The sequence below is a fragment of the Orbicella faveolata genome, unplaced genomic scaffold (assembly GCF_042242905.1).
Source record: "Orbicella faveolata isolate gen_17 unplaced genomic scaffold, um_ofav_v1 contig_47, whole genome shotgun sequence".
Classification (NCBI taxonomy): Eukaryota; Metazoa; Cnidaria; class Anthozoa; order Scleractinia; family Merulinidae; genus Orbicella; species Orbicella faveolata.
The window spans coordinates 6594538-6611421 of record NW_028301577.1 but is presented as its reverse complement, the minus strand read 5'-3'; the positions used below and the strand labels follow the sequence as shown (position 1 = coordinate 6611421).

At 38.8% G+C, this 16884-nt stretch overlaps 1 protein-coding gene and 1 long non-coding RNA gene across 3 annotated transcripts; one reads left to right on the top strand and one right to left on the bottom strand.

Moving 5' to 3' along the window:
- The first annotated feature begins 8227 nt into the window (after window positions 1-8227).
- On the top strand, window positions 8228-10576 carry LOC149096938 (uncharacterized). The gene is made up of 4 exons (XR_016204058.1): window positions 8228-8460; window positions 9116-9184; window positions 9314-9395; window positions 10395-10576. It is a non-coding gene; the product is annotated as an uncharacterized LOC149096938 (long non-coding RNA).
- Window positions 10577-11072: 496 nt separating this feature from the next.
- Window positions 11073-16641, bottom strand: LOC110052133 (uncharacterized). Of its 2 annotated transcripts, none has more exons than XM_089280467.1 (3): window positions 16108-16641; window positions 15566-15725; window positions 11073-12185 (listed from the first exon to the last, which is right to left on the bottom strand). In XM_089280467.1, exons 1-3 carry the CDS (start codon window positions 16325-16327, stop codon window positions 12176-12178), a joined length of 390 nt encoding a protein of 129 aa, XP_089136593.1. In that variant the 5' UTR covers window positions 16328-16641; the 3' UTR covers window positions 11073-12175. The 2 variants fall into 2 exon arrangements, with proteins under 2 accessions (XP_089136593.1, XP_089136592.1); XM_089280466.1 differs by lacking the exon at window positions 11073-12185 and having other exon boundaries at window positions 14984-15725; window positions 16108-16414; window positions 16487-16639.
- Between the last annotated feature and the right edge of the window lie 243 nt (window positions 16642-16884).

Below are 16884 nucleotides of genomic sequence, written 5' to 3'. Positions count from 1 at the left end.
GTAGTCAAAAATCTTCCGACTTTTCATCTTCATCTGCATCTTCGTTCAGGCACTTTGAGTCTTTTACAGCCTGGAAATTATTCCAGTAACCTTCACTCTGCTTTAAATCTTCCTTGACCGGCATGGAATCTTTCTTTTTTTTTTAATTTGAGCACTATAAAAAGCCAAACGGAAGTTTAATCAGCGCGCGTAAGAGATGAAGTTTAAGTTCACGAAAAAGTTCGAAGTAACCCTTCCCTCCCCACTTCTCAACCCAGTATCTTAAGCCGTTTTCGTTTTTTTTATTTTTTATCTTTTAAAAGAAAAATGACATCAAAAAATAGTTAAAACTTAAGTTGTCTGACGATAGCCTGACGCATGAAATTAAAAATTCCCACGATTCTAGATATCAAATTTCTCTCTACAATATCAAGCACTTGAGGTCCTCAAGCAGATAGTGTCGAGAGAAAGAGCTTCATCAGTAAGTGTAAATGAACATGATGTGAAATCTCATAACTAACATTGCGAGGAATATACGCCAATCGGTAAGAAGAATTTGTATTTTGTGTAGGGGAATACAAAGGAAACTGACCTGTACACGCAAACAAGCGCCGCTGCCCAGACTTAACATTGTTCTCTTTTCACGTCCATGAGCAAGAAACGTGTTTGTACTGCCCTCAAAACAGGTTGTAATTTAACCAAACCCCGCATCGCGGCCGCTATCCGAGATCGTTGCCAATCTCGTTATGATTGTCAAAAATGATTTCCTTTGTTGTTCCCTAGTGAAAATATAGCAAGCTCTGTTCATTTGAAATGCTAAAGATTTCCGTAACAGATCGGGCTACACGTGAGATCGAATTATCGAAAAGTGCATTACACTTCATGACTATCACAACCGGACGTTAGAATAGCTTCTGTTTTCATAATCAAATAATTCTGCTAGAGGACAACAGACCTCCTTAGCTTGGGAAGTTTGTTTTCCCATTGCAGACCACGTGATGATACTCTTGAGAATTTGAGAGTGCTTTTCAAATAGTAATGTGTATATGAGTGAATAATTTTTAGGTGGATAAAAGAACAATTTTCTAGAGAATACCACGTGGTCTGTAATGGGAAAACAAACCGCCCAAGCTTAAGAGGTTTATTACATTCACGTGCTCAATTTTTTTTCTGTTTTATTCTTTGGCACTTTCCCAAGCAACTGCGTATCACGTTCACAAACACTTCATTTAAACCCCAGAAACAATATTTGACATAAGTGTTTACGTGATGCTGAGCAGAAGAATTTCAATTTTAATTTTACGTCCATAAAGAAAATTAAAACTGTAATTATATCATAACACAACAGTAGCATTTCACAGTACTCAAAATTACTTTGATTTGATATTCAACTAACGAAGGGCAAATGCTGGCCAACGCGCCCCTGCCTCGCACCTCTTGAGAAGGTGTTCTGCAAAAAAGGTGTTCCGAAGGGGTTCCTCAGACTAGTTGTCTTGGAAAGCCGTGTTCACTGGTCTGTTAAGACTCGTGTTTTCATGTGGCGGTAAACTTCTGATATCTTGTCAGAAATCTGCTGGAAACACGAAACTTTACTAATACTAACAGTCGATAGTCCCTCTATTTACCTGTACGCCCCCCCTCCCCCTCTCCGCCCCCCTCCTTGCCTACCACTGCCATCCAAAGAAAAATATTCAGGCCTTCAGCCACGCCCATGTTTAAAGCCGTAGCTGAGCGAGTGTAAAATTTTTATGGGCACCTGCTTTCGTCAGGGTCCGTGATGGGGAAAGGGAAGTTTAGGCATGTTTTGCTAAGAGGTGCAAAAGAGATTTAGATTTATCAGCAGGTAGAATTGAGGGTCCACAATAGAGGGTGGTGAAGGGTATTTTCGTGACTCGTGATCGGCCCTTTTTTTTCCCGTGAAATGTGAAATAGCTAATTTTTTCCTCGTGAATCGTGATTTCCGTAGTCGCCGTGAACCGTGATTTTCCAAAACGTTCTCTTTTATTTTCCGTGAAGCGTGAAATGCCAATGTTGTATTTTTCGTGAATTGTGAAAGGACTGCTTTATTTTCCGTGAAACGCGATCTATACCCCCCCCCCCCCTTTACCACCCTCACAATAGGGTTTTCAGATCCCGCTTTCCCGCCCATTTTTTCCTGTTAATCCCGCCATCCCGCCCTGTTCATCGCGCAGAATTCTATTGTCTTTCGCGGCATATGCTTGTAGTGCTCATTTTTTCAATGCGCGGAATAATAATTACAAATATTAGCTGTCGGAATTCCGACTGCTCTCGTCAATGAATCGGCGGCTGTCAATCAAACGGTCTGATGTGTGAAGTAAATCCCAAGGTGTAATAAGCTAACAAATGCGCTCTAATTTAAAGGCGGCCTGCGCTCTTCACAAAGACTTTTGTCAACAAAGTCGTGTGCAGCGACATTCTCACTTTTTTTGTTGACATGTCACACTCGAAATGGTTTGAGCGCGGGAGCCAAAAGTTCTCCCACAAAAAAATTCTTCTTCCAAAGCGTTGCCAAATTGAAAGAACGGTGCGCATAAAACTTTCTTCTACTTTATCGTTGTCCTCTTTTACTCGACCGGTCAAAGCAGTTCATCAGACGTAGTCTTTTACTCGATCGGTTTACGTAGTCTGTCGTTGATCGAGGACTTAAAAGACAACACAGGTCTTTATCTATTCGAAAGATGAAGGGGAAAATAAATGACATTTCTGTTTGAAATCCAGAGCCGAACAAAAAAGCAAAGGCACGCAGCGCGTCTTACGCCTGAGTGAGCATTGTTGTCCACTGCATGTGTGAGATAATTATTCAAAATTGGAACCGTTTTAATTGATCAAAACATTTAAAAGGCCCAGGTTCGAGTATTCAGTTATTAGAATCCCCTTTGGAGTAACATGTCAAAGCGTACGAGACAGCTCGGCTTTTACGCATCATTATTTGATGACGTTTATGATCGTGGCCTCAGTTATAAGTACCGACCCAAGCAAAAGCCCGTTGTTATGGGTATTTATGAAGTTGAGCGCATAGTCTCTCAACGAAATCAAGGGGGCAAGGCAGAGTATTTTATTCAGTGGAAGAATTATCCTTTAACTGAAAACACATGGGAGCCGTCCGAACACTTCTTATGTTGATGAAATTACATGTAAAGTGATGTAATTTCATTAACATAAGAAGTGTTCGGACGGCTGGCGATGATGTCCGCCGTTTATTTGAAGATAAAACATTGGGTCGTAGCCTTTCAGTGGAGTGGACATGTGCAAGAAAGCGGGATTGACCGGGGATTCAATGAGCTCTAAAAAGAGCTCCCGGTCAACGCGCTGCATTTCTTGCACAGATGACATGCTGCAAATTCGTTTATTGCAACTCGCGCAAAGCGTTACTTTAAATACGATGGTTAAGTGATACATTTTATCACCTCTCAATTTCAATGCCTTATAGCGTCGGCGTGTGTCCTATTGTTTGTGGAGACGGAGCTTGGCATATATTAATATTCTGCCGGGAAATTCAAAAGAGTTTCGCTCTATTGTTCTTCTAGTCTCCGAGGCGAACGAAGGCTGAAGGATCGTTACGAGTGTTCGAAAGTTGGCAGAACGACCACTTCGAAACATTATTTTCCGTTAAAACTTGGCATAAAGCTTCCTTTAACAACATACATTCAAAGCCGTATGATAACCGTTAAGAAGGGCACTTTGAAGGAGTAAAATTCTTCCTCCAAATATTTCCTCATATAATATTTTCCCTCAAATGGACCAAATTCAGGAAAAGAAAACGACTAAATCCACTTTTCGTAACATTTCAAAAAATGTCTCCTTTATTCCATCAATGTCCCATCTACAAAAGCCATATGATAACCACTACGAAACACAAGTATGAAGCACGTAAACTCTAAACAAGTATGCGTAGTCGGCCATTTTCTGGTCATTTTCTTTGTTGTTTAGCCATCGGCAGCCTAATTAATAATTAAATTTCGCGCGCACTCTACATTTAAGTCCCGGATATGTCGCGGCATTCTGCGCGATGTTTGCTTGGAAATCCCGATCCCGCCCACTTTTCAAAGACGTTTCTCAGTGAATTATTAATTTGTTAAAGTAATAATTAATTTAATAATTAACACAGAAACTTTTCGGTTAAAAAAATATATATCGCATAAAAGATCACAAAAGGATTCGATGGGTAGCAGATAAGTAAGCACAAATGATTGTAACTTTTCTTTCTGTAAACGGTTAATTTACTGTTTTCTCAGTTTTTCTCAGGCTTTTCCTTTGTCCACGTATCACTGTAAAGAAAAACATTGTTTGTTCCCATTTCAAGAGATGGCTCGTAAACACACTTGACAGTTTCTTTCAAAGCTTTCAGCGTCTTCACTTTCCTTGAAATCTGGGCTCAGAACTTTTCTTTCCGAATGAAGGCATTCCCGCTCGCACATCCTTTTCGTAATATATGACGACGCAATTTGTAATGTCGCATATTTCGTTCGGTAAATCACTATCACCGCCATCCGGTGTAGCCTGCAAGCAGCCTAACCTTTGAGTCACACGCGCAAGTGGCGAATAGCAAAGCAAACTTTCTCGTCTCGCGGCTTCGTCGCTCGATTTCGCACATGCAGCTACGTCGCGCATGCTTGTGCTCGTGCTCCAACGTGAGCCTGCTCGGAGGCTACCTCCGGTGTGGCCATCTTGGCCAAAACAAGCCAAGCGCTCCGGAAAAGGTCGAAATATTAGAAAAAACTAAAAATGATCGGGGTGTCAAGATTACAGACGCAAGCTTCGAAATTGTAGGAAATGGAAAGATGTCAGAGGCTAACACAATTATTTTTTATTGTTCAGCTAGGGATGCAATGCAAAACAAAATACAAATCTTACCATTAGTGGGTGTCACTTGGTCTGCTTGCTGAGCAGCATGACAAGCATGAGTGGGCTGGCTTTCGTCAAGCAGGCGGAGAGCTTCTACTGCAGTGGGCCTTGACTTTGGATCAAATCGTGCACATGATCAAAAAACATCTTCAAGCTGCCGCCATTGACTTTTACGGAGGTCCGCGTATTTGATGTCATGGCTAGGTAACGGCTTTCGTCTCAATAAATCTTTCACGGTATTCTGCGTGGACGGTATTCCAGTTTGTTCAAATTCACCCCTGTACGGGTCAGTGAGATTTGGGTTGATAAGCGAGTACATGAGAAGTCTTAAAGACTAAATATCAGCCTTTTGAAGATCTTCTTGGCTTGCAATTTTTAATTCCTCAAGCTGTGTCCCTGGTTCATCTTTTGCGCAAACTAATAACAAATCCGCGAATGGCGAAAAGTCAAATTCCGCGTCGACAAAATGGAAGACGTCCTCCAGTGTTGACACTTTCTTCTCCACACCAAGTGGACCGAAGTCAAAGCAAGAATGCTCCATCATAATCGCGTGTGGTTCCTGACAAAATTTTAAGAAACAGGAGATGTTTTGGTGGCCTTTCACACGATGCAATATAGCGGCTTCCTTCTCAAAACGTCGTTTGGCATCTGCAGCCTCTCCTTTAAGTTTCTTAATAACAACACATTGCTCCTCGTCGGTGCATTTAGCCAAATAAACTGTTCCAAAAGTTCCGCTTCCTATTTCTTCCTTTAGGCTTATAGAATTACACCTAAACTCTGGCAAAGATAACTGCCGTCTTCACTTTTTAAGAGAAAGAGATGGAAGCTTGAAAGCCGCCATCTCGATCTCGAGCGCGCCGTGTAAACTTTCGCGCCAGAATTTAAATTATGCGGGATGCGGGATTCGGCTTTTTTTTCGCCGTGATATTCGGAATTTGAGCTGAAAACAGGGGTGGGAAGCGCGAATTACAATTACCAGCGGGAGCGGGATTTTGTCTTTTTATGGGGTTGGGATGCGGGATTCGCAAGGGGAACAGAGCGGGATACGGGATTTCAATTCTTACGTGACCTCATGAATTAACCAGCGCAGAAACCGCAAGCTGGCAGAAACGAACCTTTCGTGCTTACAACTGTGGCAGGTTTCAAGTAATGAATAGCAACGGCTCTATGCCCTGTCACGTTCTGTCAAACGTATTCAGTATCGCTAGACTACGTTAGTACCATGAGATTATATTGTATGCCATCTTTGAGTGCTATTGCGATCATTTGTGTTGGCCTCTGAAATCAATGACATCTGTCCATTTCCGACATTTTCGAAGCTTGCGTCTGTAATCTTGACCCCCGATCCTTTCTAATTTTCCTAGTCTTTCGACCTTTTCCAAAGTGCTTGGCTTGGATAGCAGTGGCAGTGATAGTGATTCACCGAATGAAGTATGCGACATTCAATGGCGGATCCAGACCTTGAGCTAAGGTGGAGGGGGGGGGGGGGGGGGGAACTCGAGTTTGCTTAACTTGCCCCGCCGGTTTTTCTTCCTTCAGTCATTTCTTCTTTTCTCGCCCAAAATAAGGGGGGGGGGGCGGACCCCTCCCGTAGATCCGCCACTGACATTATAAATTGCGTCGCCATATATTACGAAAAGGATGTACGAGCAGGAATGCCTTCATTTGGAAAGAAAAGTTCCGAGCCCAGATTTCAAGGAAAGTGAAAGAAACTGTCAAGGGTGTTTACGGGCCATTTCTTGAATATGGAAATGAACAATCTTTCTCTTTCACCGATACGTGGACAAAAGAAAACAAAACAGTAAACGGTTTGCAGAAAGAAACGTTACAATCATTAATTTGTGCTGATTTATCTGCTACCCATTGAATCCTTTTGTGATCTTTTATGGGATATCTATTTTAAAAAACTTTCTATGTTAATTATTACATTAATTATTAATTAGCAAATTGATAATTAACGGAGAAACGTCTTTCAAAAGTGGGCGGAATCGGGATTTCCAGGCAAAAAATGGCGGGATCGCGGGGTTAACAGGAAAAAATGGGCGGGAAAGCGGGATCTGAAAACCCTGTTGTGGACCCTCTTCAAAGGTCAAAACATTTACTCCAGCTTTCTGTTTATGGATGCATGTAATTGACAGCAGCACCAAGCTATCAACAGTGCCAATACTCAAACGAAAAGAAGTATCCCCGACGTCCGACAAAAATCTTTGGTAGCCAGGATAGCAATAGTTAAAAGCAAAGATTTACGGAATTAAATAACAGTTGATTTTGTTAGCCGCTTGCACAAACGTCTGGCTAATTATATTGTAGGATAACATCCGGTTTTCTTTCAATACCGTTACGTTCTTGCCGGTTATTGTCCCCTGGGTGCCACAATCTTTAGCTTTTATTGCAAGGTTCCGTACTGTTCTCGTCGCGCGCTTTAATTTTAAATTATCATTTTTTATAAATCCATCTTTTACAAATCCATGCTTTACAAATCCACCGTTTACAAATCCACCTTTTACAAATCCATGTTTTACAAATCCACCTCCTTCAGTTTCACAAATCCACCTTTTACAAATCTATGTTTTACAAATCCACTCCATGTTTTACAAATCTAGTCCACTCCACGCCAGTCCACTCCAGTCCACGTTTTACAATGTGCCACCTCATACAATCTCATGATACTAATGTAGTCTAGCGATAATGGATACGTCAGTTTGACAGAACCTGACAGGGTACAGAGCCGTTGCTATTCATTACTTGAAACCTGACTCAGCTATACGCACAACAGTTCGTTTCTGCCAGCTTGCAGTATTTATGTGGTCAAGTAAGAATTGACATCCCGTATCCCGCTCTGTTCCCCTTGCGAATCCCGCTTCCCAACCCCATAAAAACACGAAATCCCACTCCTGCTGGTAACTGTAATTTCCGCTTCCCGCCCCTGTTTTTAGCTCAAATCCCGCATATCACGGCGAAAGAATGCCAAATCCCGCATCCTGCCAAACCTATTGGGGACCCTCAGAATTGGTTTTTGATGAATTGTAACAAATTCTTTGGTAAGTTGCTCCTGTTTACTTGGCACTTGTTACGAGCCAAATTTACATGCACCAGGGATGCCATGACGTATAAATGATCAATAAAACTACACAATCTCTATCATAGGTAAAATAATCTCAGTCAGTAAATGATGTCAATGATGGGTGCTATCAACAGAAATTGAAATTACACTTCGCATTGAGGTGAGAGTTTATTTTACTTTTCGCTTCGTCTGTTCATAAGCCCTTCATGTCTTGCACCATTCTTTACTCGAATAACTACACAGAGAATGTCTGATTTACATTGCAAATTTTCTACATTCATTAAGTATTCATTTTGTATCGTCACCTCCACACGAGGAGGTCAGTGAAAGTTCGTTGGGCGACTTTGTTCAAACTTCGCCCTAGAAATACAGTTTTAGTTTATAAAACCGTTCCTTTGCATGTCCCAGACGAAAACTTTTGTAACTGGAACTTAAAAATTGGGGTCTGGAGAGGAATTTAAGGCTTCTCTGGTGGAACAGTAACGGCGAGGTCGGGAAGCAAGTTGAAAAGCACAGTCATGTACAGTGACACAAGAGTCTTCTTGCTCGTGGTATGTAACTAAAACCTTTATGTTTTGTAACTCCTTGGACCTTAAACTTCGAGCGTACGATTGATATAGTATTGTATGCTTTGAGACACCATTTAGTTCAGTTTTGAATGCTAGAGGTTTTCACGGTAGTTTGCCATGGTTTTGTGTAGTTTCACAAACGAAACGTGACACCTTGGACATGAAATTGACAAGAGGCTGGGTACTCTTTTGTATAAGATTTAAAGTTATTACTCTCTTGTATTTGATGATGGGTTACACTTTGGCCTAGAATTCGCTATGTCAGTATAGTTAAAACTAATTTTCCTACATCAGAAATCGGGGAATTTGTAGCTCGTGCTCAAATGTTAATTACACAAATGGAAGCCATTGGTAGTTGGCTGACATCTTGTATTAGAGAATTGCACCAATGCACCAATTTTAGAGGTCTGATATACGAGCTGCTGGACTGGAATACCAGAACTTATTTGCATGATCTCTTGAACGTCTTGACAAAAAGTCCAAATACCGGAAGTGAATCTCCTGACAAGGGTTTGAAATCATTTCATGGCCGTGAAGATTGTGTCTTTTTCCTTCCTCAAAAGTCCAACTGAAGGTACTAATAAACAACCTGCTTTGCAGCATTTAAAATTTTTTCATTGCTTTTCATGCAAACAAGATGCACATAAACAAAATGGCGACACCAGAACACGAAGATGGATTACAGAGCCAGTTACATCTGTGACAGGTCAGTTTACCCTTTCATGCAACATATCATTTGGTTTAGCTTTTAACGTAGTGGATTGTTTGAGCAAAATTAAAATGTGACCAAAATAAATTAAGTAACTAATCGAAATGTTTTTGTGTTGCTTTTCAGGCAAACAAGATGCAGAAAAATAAACGTACTGACGACACTGGAACACAAAGATGGATGACGGAGCCAATTTCAACAATGACAGGTCAGTTTTTATTGTTATTATAAATCTAGAACGAATTCTTTTTGTTTAGGATGTTTCGAAAAGACTCCAAGCTGACGCAACATGAAATTTAAGAATCGTTCCAGTTATTTCTGATTAGAAGATAGTTATCAGGAACTCGTCGGATAATGATCGGGAACTCATCGTATAATCATCGGGAACTCGTCGGATAATTATCGGGAACTTATCGGATAGTTATAGTTGTTGTACATCAAGACATTATTTTCTAGCTTAAACTCGTCATGAAGTCGTCACCGGATTCTTAGAACTTAATATAAACGAAATTAAAAACTACCAACAGTTTACAGAGAGAGAGAGAGACAAGTTAAGGCTAGACAATACTGTCTTGATGTACAACAAATTCACAAAGTGGGCATTGATATAGCAATCAGTATAAACTGAGGATATAGTAGTGCTTTGATATTGTCTTGATTCACACAAAATTCTAAAAACCTGTGTAAATATAGCAATTTTTGGATCCAGGATCAAGGCAACATTTTCTTGATGTATCATCAAATTCTTAGTACTTTCATTAACAGGATTGTATGGGAATACGTTGGGGGAATTGATATCTCAAATCCAAGACTGAAAGGTTTAAGCTTAGGGATAAAGATGAATAAAATCACGATTACGGACTATTCTTGGTGTGAATAGGAAATTTTATTTTTTCCTCTCACTACTTGGCGAAGCAACTAAAGACATCAATCGGAACTTTAAGCGCTTGAGTTTCCACGTCTCTCTTTAGTTGGGGTTACTTAGCGACTTTTCAAGACTTCTTCGATTCCTTAACGAGTTTGGTCATCTCAACTGAAAGTTCTACGTAACTTTTAAAACTGTGTTAAGCTTAAAAATGTAAATAAGGACATAACAAGCATGTTTATACGTGATTATGGTTACCACTTATGCGACTCACACTGTCACTCTACAACTTATTCTCAGACTATTGCCATTCAGACTCAAATATTTTTCTTTTTCTTTCAGCTAGGTGGAAAGGACGCCAGAAGAATCAAGAAGTTCAATGATACTGAAATAAATGTATTCGTTTAGAAATAAATTTAGAGAAGATTTTTGGCGAAAAAAAATTTCCGTGGAAAAAAGCATACGCTTTTCAAAGTCAACGAGAGAAAAGTTAATAAAACTAAATCTTTCGGTGGAAAAAAAAATTCTTAGCGTTTTAAAGTGACTGAAAAATTTCGAAAAAAAAAATTGTCTTTTGGCGGGAAAAATTTTCTGCTATAAAAAAGATGCGCTTTTAAAAGGGTCTGAGAAAAATTTCGAAAAAAAACTAAGTCTTTTGGCGGGAAAATTGTCCTTAGAAAAAAAAAGTCTGCGCTTTTGAATGGTATCTGGTTTTTTAGTCAAAAATATACTAAGTCTTTTGGCGGGAAAAAATCGTGCAGTTTGCAAACGGTTTTTACCCATCAAAAGTCAGAGTTTATGTTTGATTTCTAACCAGACTCTGTTCAAAAGTGCAGAATTTTTTTTTCTTCGTGGCAACCCTACATAGTCAAAAAATAGTAAAAGAGATAGCCTACATTCCGACTAGTTTCCAGGCCCTTTTAAAAGCGCAATTTTTTTTGTTTATTCTTACGCTCAATAAAAGACAATAAAGAAAAGAGATAATAGCTGTTGTATAAAAGTTGTTTTATTTGTCTCTTAAGTACTAATAAACTAATTACAATTGTTAAATAAGAAGCAAAGTTATTTACAACTCTTGATACATACAGCAACATTGCATATAATATTTCCGGGCATCAGTTTCAAATTAAATACAAGCTTGATGAAAAAAGCTAAGCAAAAATCGTGAAAAGTAATTCAACGAATACTGCTGCTTTCCAAAACGAACTTGCTATTTTACAACATCTTGGCTATTAAATCAAATAAGAGCTAAGTTTAAAGAAGTGAATAAATAAACTTGTTTATTATTGAAAACTTGGAACAAGGAGCGAATTTTTGCCGCCACAAAATAATATAAAAACACACGCAATCGAAAAATTTGCTTCCATGTCTTTATCGCATATTTTTTTATGCTATTTTGCAGGGGTAGTAATTCGCTCTACGATAACGTTGAAAACATGCCATGAATTTCACTGTGAAATTCACGACATGTTTTCGACGTTACTGTAGAGCAAAAGAATATGCGATAAAAGCATGGAAGCAAATTTATGATCACGTATAGACCGAGTAATTAACCTAATATTGAGCAAAAATGTTCTATATTTTTGAGACAGTCTTTTTAAAGTTCTTTTTAACGCATAAACGTTGGTACGACCTATTCGGCTGAATTTTTGTCGACTCAAGTCACAAAAGATCTGAATAAATTTCTTTCCAAATGTTTTAATTGAGGCTTGCAACAGCGAAATTTAAATTTCGGGCAGAAGAGCTAGGTTCTAAAAACCAGGCAATTAGATCCTATTGAACATAAATCTCAATCTTTCGTTTCTATTTGACGACTAAATCCTGCCTTGTCAGATTATTTGAACTGATTTTGTCAAAACTCATGATTATTGAATTTCAATTTTGCAGTTTCTCAGTGGCAAACCACTAATTACTTTTTTGTTCTCGTCAAGGAGGGACGAAGGCCTATGAACATGCGAAAAAAATTCTCCCCGGCGACTACAAATTACAAATATTACCTCCAAAATTAATCTCTGACTATCTGGTATTTTTTCCACGCTCTTCAAGAGTTTTTGTCTTCCTTCATCTTGTTTGTAATCCTTTCTTCTTGGTATTGCTAGATCCATCCACATCAGCAAGCGGTACTAACAAAGCCTGAAAGAAAACATAAACAGATGTGTTAAAATGCGGACAGAATAAACTTGTTTACATGTCAAATACTAATTGTAAATTTACAAAAAAGAAAAAAAAACCATTTTGTTCGGCGACGAACTTCTAAAATAGATTTGTCCAAACCTTGAAATTAAATTTTGTCCTTCCTCACAGAAATGTGATTTGTGTGAAAACAGCAATCTCTATAGTTCTTTCTTTCGTCTTAACATCTATAGCAATAAACTGATTATTTGTCATCCTCTTGGCCAACTGTTGCATCAGAGCCAAGATTAAAACATAAATTCTCCTAACGGATATACAGTCTTTTAATGTTTGTTCTGAGAGTTTGGTAGTAGAGGGAGACAACATCTGCTATATCGATCGTCTTTATTTTGTGCACAAGCTCATGGTAATGATCACTAATCCAAGCAAAAAAAATAGATGTTGATCACAATACAACACAGTCCAACAAGAAAGTCCAAAAATTTGGGCAGATTATAGGGTGGCACATCAAAACAAATTAACCCAGCTGATGACCCTCTGAAGGCGTTATTTTACGGAAAGATTTAAACTTATGAATACATATCCTTGATATCCTCCGGTTTCTTTGTAAGTAGAAATACATTTGAAGTTGCAATTTTAAAAAGCAAGATAGACAAGATTTTTGGCGAAAAAAGTTTCCGTGGAAAAAAGAATGCGCTTTTCAAAGTTACCGAGAGAAACACTAGGTCTTTTGGTAGGGAAAAATTCTGCTCTTTTTAATGTGACTGAAAAAAAAATTCGAAAAAAACTTAAGTATTTTGGCGGGAAAAAATTGTTCGCTTTTAAAAGTGACTGAAAAAAATTCGGAAAAGACTAAGTCTTTTCGCGGGAAAAATTCTCTTATACATAACATATGATGTTATTTACGAAAAGATAAACTTATAAATATCCTCGCTAGTTAGAGAGACCGAAGAGGCTGCTAAGCTACTGCAGGTGGGGATGACGTGTGATGGAACGTGACGACGCTCAAAAATTATTTCAGAATTGAACATGTTTATCAAATTCAGCGAAAAATATCTTATTTGGCTGATGCAAGAGAAGTAAAAGCTTTTTTTTATAATCACTTGATGAAGAAAATTCAAATGAGAGCAAATGGACAACTCTTTTGGGAAGACCTCCGACACATGTTCGTTCACATTCCGATCATATTTTTGTTAGTGAAGCACTTTGCTGACAAAAATCTCGCCTGGTACAGGTCAAAAATCCACAAGCTAAAACGTCGTCTTTGTAGCAACAGAAAATAAACATTTTAAAAAAGAAACTAAGCCATGAGTGATCTGCGAGATTAAATATCGCGACGAAGATCAGTCGCAGAACACTTGCCGAGTTGCTTATTATTTCTGGCTGTCATCTATTAAACAGACAAATTTTTCTGAAACTCAGGAATCCTTCTTGCCTAAGTTAACTGTGAAATAGGTTTAACATTGTTCAGAACCGAGATTAAAATTTAATTCAACCGTCGGAGAAACAAACTCGAGACATGAAACGAGAAATGAGTGATTTAACCAGTAGGCTATATGAGTTTATCTCCTAGTGACAGTTAACGTGTCTGAATTTTAGCTATCAATTCTGCTTTCTTTTACTTGTAAAATTGTATAGTACACGATTACTTAATTTGAAACGATTCAAATCTCTACAAGTTGAGACACTGGTTTGAGCTGTACTTTTAACCTTAAAAGGTTTCGTGTTGGCCAAAATCAGTTCAGAAATCCGAACGTTGGTACTGAATGCGGTGTGACATTTTGACCTGGAAATGGTTACTTGCCGGGAAAAAATCTAAATTCACTCTGTACTCAGTGCAGAGAAATGAGTGTAGCATTTTGTTAAAGAAATATAATTCATCTCGCCTCCATTGTACGACTTCAATCCATTATCAGTCTCGAAACATGTCGAACAAGTTTAATAATTCTAGTATCAGTTACCTTTTCTTGAGAGATGAATTAGATCGGTGGGTTGTAGGTCGATATCAGGTCTTCAAGTGCATTGCTCTGAGCTTTGCCGGACAGTACAAAGATTAACCTTCATTTCTGAACCACTTTTGTAGTTCTTTCGTTCAAGAAGCGACACAGTTCCGACCACGAGGAACAGAAGATAAAATGCAAATGAATTGCGCGATTAATTGCAAAAAAAGATCGCGCCTCAACTTTTGCACGTGCAAATTGCTATAGTGAGGTTGCTTGGTTGAATTAATTTGACTTTTCCCAACAATAATAACAATAATTTTAACGGTGGTTAAGGAAGACAAATAAACATCAACGGACGCTTTCCACTGCAGGCCTGAACGCATAACTCCCTTTTCTTTCTCGTCTAACAGCCGCCAGCTTTTTGTATTTTAATATATAATCACGCTAAACACAACCCTTTTACTTGTGTTTGATTTGACCTACACTATGGAATATGTAACCCTTTGCCATTGATGAAAGAACTTGTTTCAGTTCTGGAAATGCAGTTTTAAATCCGGACTAATAAAAATCTTTAAACATAGCCGGTGAACAATTTTTCACAGTTTCCAGTTATCGATTCAAAGCACACGTCATATCTTATTGTATCTGTTATTTTACTTAGCCTAGGGATTCCCATTATTAATATCGGCTTCTCTGATCAAAAAGACTACTATAATTTTCATTTGTGTATACTTACAAATGGTGATTTATTTTTACGAGATAATTTGCAGTCCAAGACCTAGGATACGTTAAGATGCTTCCTCTCAGGGAGTTTGCCTGGCACCTCTGAAAATATTGCGCGCAGCACACACGCGATATGGGCTCATTTCACTTTTTATTCTAAGCTCCTCTTTTCCGCTTCTTTGTTCACGAAAAATCTCCAACAGGTGCGAAGTATTCTTAATTTATCACTCAGTGAGGCTACATTGCTGTTATATTTCACAAAACATCTTGTAGCCATTGAATTTCACACACACTCTGTTCATCCTCTGAGTTGCTATAGAGTGTGCAATCAATTCAACTGACTGTTTTGACTAGGTCGATAACTGTATGTTTCACTCTTTCCTAGAAGATTAAAAACTGAAGTTTCCAGTTTATGTGTTTAAAAATGGATATTCTCTACTGATAAATCGGTTTTGTACTATTAAACCAAGATCTATAAATCTATATGTGACAGTTAAAAAATAACATTTACAATGAGCCTAGGGGCGGCGCATATATTGAGGGCAATCACATGATATCTTTGCAGGGGACAACCGTATTCCCCCTGGGGTAGCAAGGCTAGTTTTCCACGGTTTATCTGTTTCAGGACCTCATAGGCCCTCTAGTTAAGCTGCAGGAACATTGGAACCGAAGAATAACAAACAAAAAACATAACAATAAAACAAAATTTCATACAGTGATTCTTTTGTTTTAGTTAAGTCCTTTCGATCAGAGTTTGGGCTTGATTTGTCCTCGTCAAGATGTAAACATTGACACTGTTGAACTTTACTGCTGTCCAAACGACTTCTGGTCCATTCAAAAGACTCTTCGTTTACTCCTGGCAAGTGCTTATCTCCTGTTGAATGGAAGATCGCTGATATCAATAAACGAAAAAATAACATGTTTGCTCGTCACTTTCAGGAGGGCCTTCTTCTATCTCTGACATGCTGAAGATATCGTGCCGTTCGTCGACTATCCCAATACTAACCTCTTCAAATGTCACGAAACGCGAAATCAGAGTCAAGAGGTTAATTCGTATTTAAACATTTCCAATATTTCTGTTAGGGTTATGTCCCATATATACTGAAATACTCTGAATAAATCTCTCATCTTGAACTTTGAATATTGGTGGAGTAATTCGTCTTAGGTAATGAGAAAGTATGAACCACGTGGACGAAATGTCCATACAACTCGTGCAGGTTCCTGCAGCCATGCAGGTCTGTAATAACAAAGTTTACCTGTTATAGCTAGTTTATTCCTGTTCGAGTCTTCCCTGTCGTGAGCAGTTTCCTTCATTTGAGATCCTACAGCACCGAACTGCTCGGTAGTTTGGGTGGCTGTTCTCTCATGATAACGTCTTGCAACAGTCAACATGCCCCGCTTTCGTATCACCAACAAGAAGTTATGCCGGTTTCTCCTGAAGACGGGCTGGAACATTTCCCAAACATTGATAGCCATAAAGAGTCATCTAACTTTCAGCGTATGGATTTCAAAAGTCAGTCATTGAAACAGGTTAAGACGAAGCCTTTGTTCTGTTGCCTACAACTGGGATAATCAGGATATCAAAAACTCAACGATTTGGATCAAGATTCTAAACAACGTTGATTTTCAACTTACACCCTGTTTTGTGAGTGGGAGGTTCTGCTTGGCAACTTATGCTAGGCGTTTTCGCTCTAAACTGACTTAGAAGACAAAACAGCGTCTGCCGTTTTAGCATATCGCTGTACCTTAAGACCAGTGCTTTTGTCTAACAAGCGACCTTGGCAATGCCAAGAAAAGCCGCATGCCAATTTTAAACCTAGCATAATTTAAAAATCACGTGCAAGTTCCTGCCTAGATCGAAATGATCAAACAAAGTGCCAGATTTAATGATTTTTTTCTGGTCTGTTTGTAGACCTGTGGTTTTCTAGGATTACAGGCTCGACATGCTCCAGAAAATGCTGCAAATTTGCTCACGCACACAACCCAGTATCACGGTTACAATGCTCTATTTAACTTGACGATTTAGTCCAATG